Source organism: Echinops telfairi, unplaced genomic scaffold, assembly GCF_000313985.2.
Source record: "Echinops telfairi isolate 266 unplaced genomic scaffold, ASM31398v2 ScPeMD7_7457;HRSCAF=8495, whole genome shotgun sequence".
Classification (NCBI taxonomy): Eukaryota; Metazoa; Chordata; class Mammalia; order Afrosoricida; family Tenrecidae; genus Echinops; species Echinops telfairi.
Genome location: NW_022111357.1, coordinates 43,215,928 through 43,217,122, shown reverse-complemented (window position 1 = coordinate 43,217,122; position 1,195 = coordinate 43,215,928). Strand labels below are relative to the sequence as shown.

Below are 1,195 nucleotides of genomic sequence, written 5' to 3'. Positions count from 1 at the left end.
TCCCCTGCTACCTCAACCCCAGGAGAAAGACTGGACTTTCTAGTCCTGGAATGAGGTACCGTCTCAGAAACTCAACAGGGTCAGTTTTACCCTGCCCCACAGGGTTCCCCTGAGTTGGCATGTGTTCAGTGGCAGTGAGTTTGGTATCGGTTGACCTTACTTCCAGGAGCCCTGGTGCCACGTTGGATTGCTTACCCACAAGGTCAGTAGTTTGAAACCACCAGCTTCTCTGCCGGAGAAAGAGGAGGCTTTCTACTCCCGACAAGATGGACAGCCTCAGAAACACAGGGGCAGCGGCACAGCCCTCGAGCCCCCGCTGAGCACCTGTTCAGGCTGCAGGCCGCCACCCTTCAGCAGCCAGGGCCCTTCCCGGGTGCGTTGGGTGAGGGAGCCGCTGGCAGAGCCCGTGCGGGGCTGGCTCTCAGCGCCCACTGCAGCTGTGTGTGTGAGGTCATTGGCCCGTGTGGTGACAGCCATGCTAGAACTCACTCTGTTGGTGATGAGTGGCTCCTCTGGGTGGGGGCAGGGGCAGGGGCAGGTCCTGTTCACCTTCACTTGTCATGTGCGCAACCCCTTGCTCTTGGTCTTGTGGCCCCCGGCAGGCCCATGGGGTCACTTTCGGAGACTCAGTGGTCGGAGGTGGGGCCATTCTGAGGACAGAGTATGTTTGCTGGGCTTGTAGCAGGCCAACCCCGAGGTCCCGGAGGTGCCAACTTGAGTCTTCTTTGTTGTCCACAGGTGCCCTCTGAACCCCCGGCCTCCATTAGGCCCAAGGCAGATGACACCTCCTCCCAGTCACCTGCGGCCACAGAGAAGGACAAACAGTCCAGCTGGCTCCGGACGCTGGCTGGCTCCTCCAACAAGGTGCTGCCCCAGGAGCCACCCTCCCTCCCTGTGTGTGCCCTGGGTCGGGGTCCCCGGGTAGGATCCCTGCTGCTCACACGATACCCCTGCTACAGGGCCTGGGCTGCGTGCACCCTCGCCAGCGCCTCTCCGCCTTCCGACCCTGGTCCCCTGCAGTGTCCACCAGCGACAAGGAACTCCCCGCCCACCTCCCAGCACTGATCCGAGACAGGTGAGCGCCCGGCTCAGCAGCAGCCTTGGTGCTGCTGCCGGCAGTGATGTGTCAAGTGAGGCATTTGCTCACTGACCAGAGGCATGGGGCCGAGTCGTGTTTTCTGAACAAGACTGGGGG

The 1,195-nt window shown here is 61.9% G+C and overlaps 1 protein-coding gene across 1 annotated transcript in view; it reads left to right on the top strand.

Moving 5' to 3' along the window:
• The window catches only part of SKI (SKI proto-oncogene), an 87,490-nt gene that overhangs the window by 78,138 nt on the left and 8,157 nt on the right, over nucleotides 1–1,195 (top strand). Inside the window, exons 4-5 of the mRNA XM_045299226.1 lie at nucleotides 739–864; nucleotides 960–1,075. Of these exons, the coding sequence (XP_045155161.1) occupies nucleotides 739–864; nucleotides 960–1,075 (242 nt within the window). The remainder of the gene's footprint in view (nucleotides 1–738; nucleotides 865–959; nucleotides 1,076–1,195) is intronic.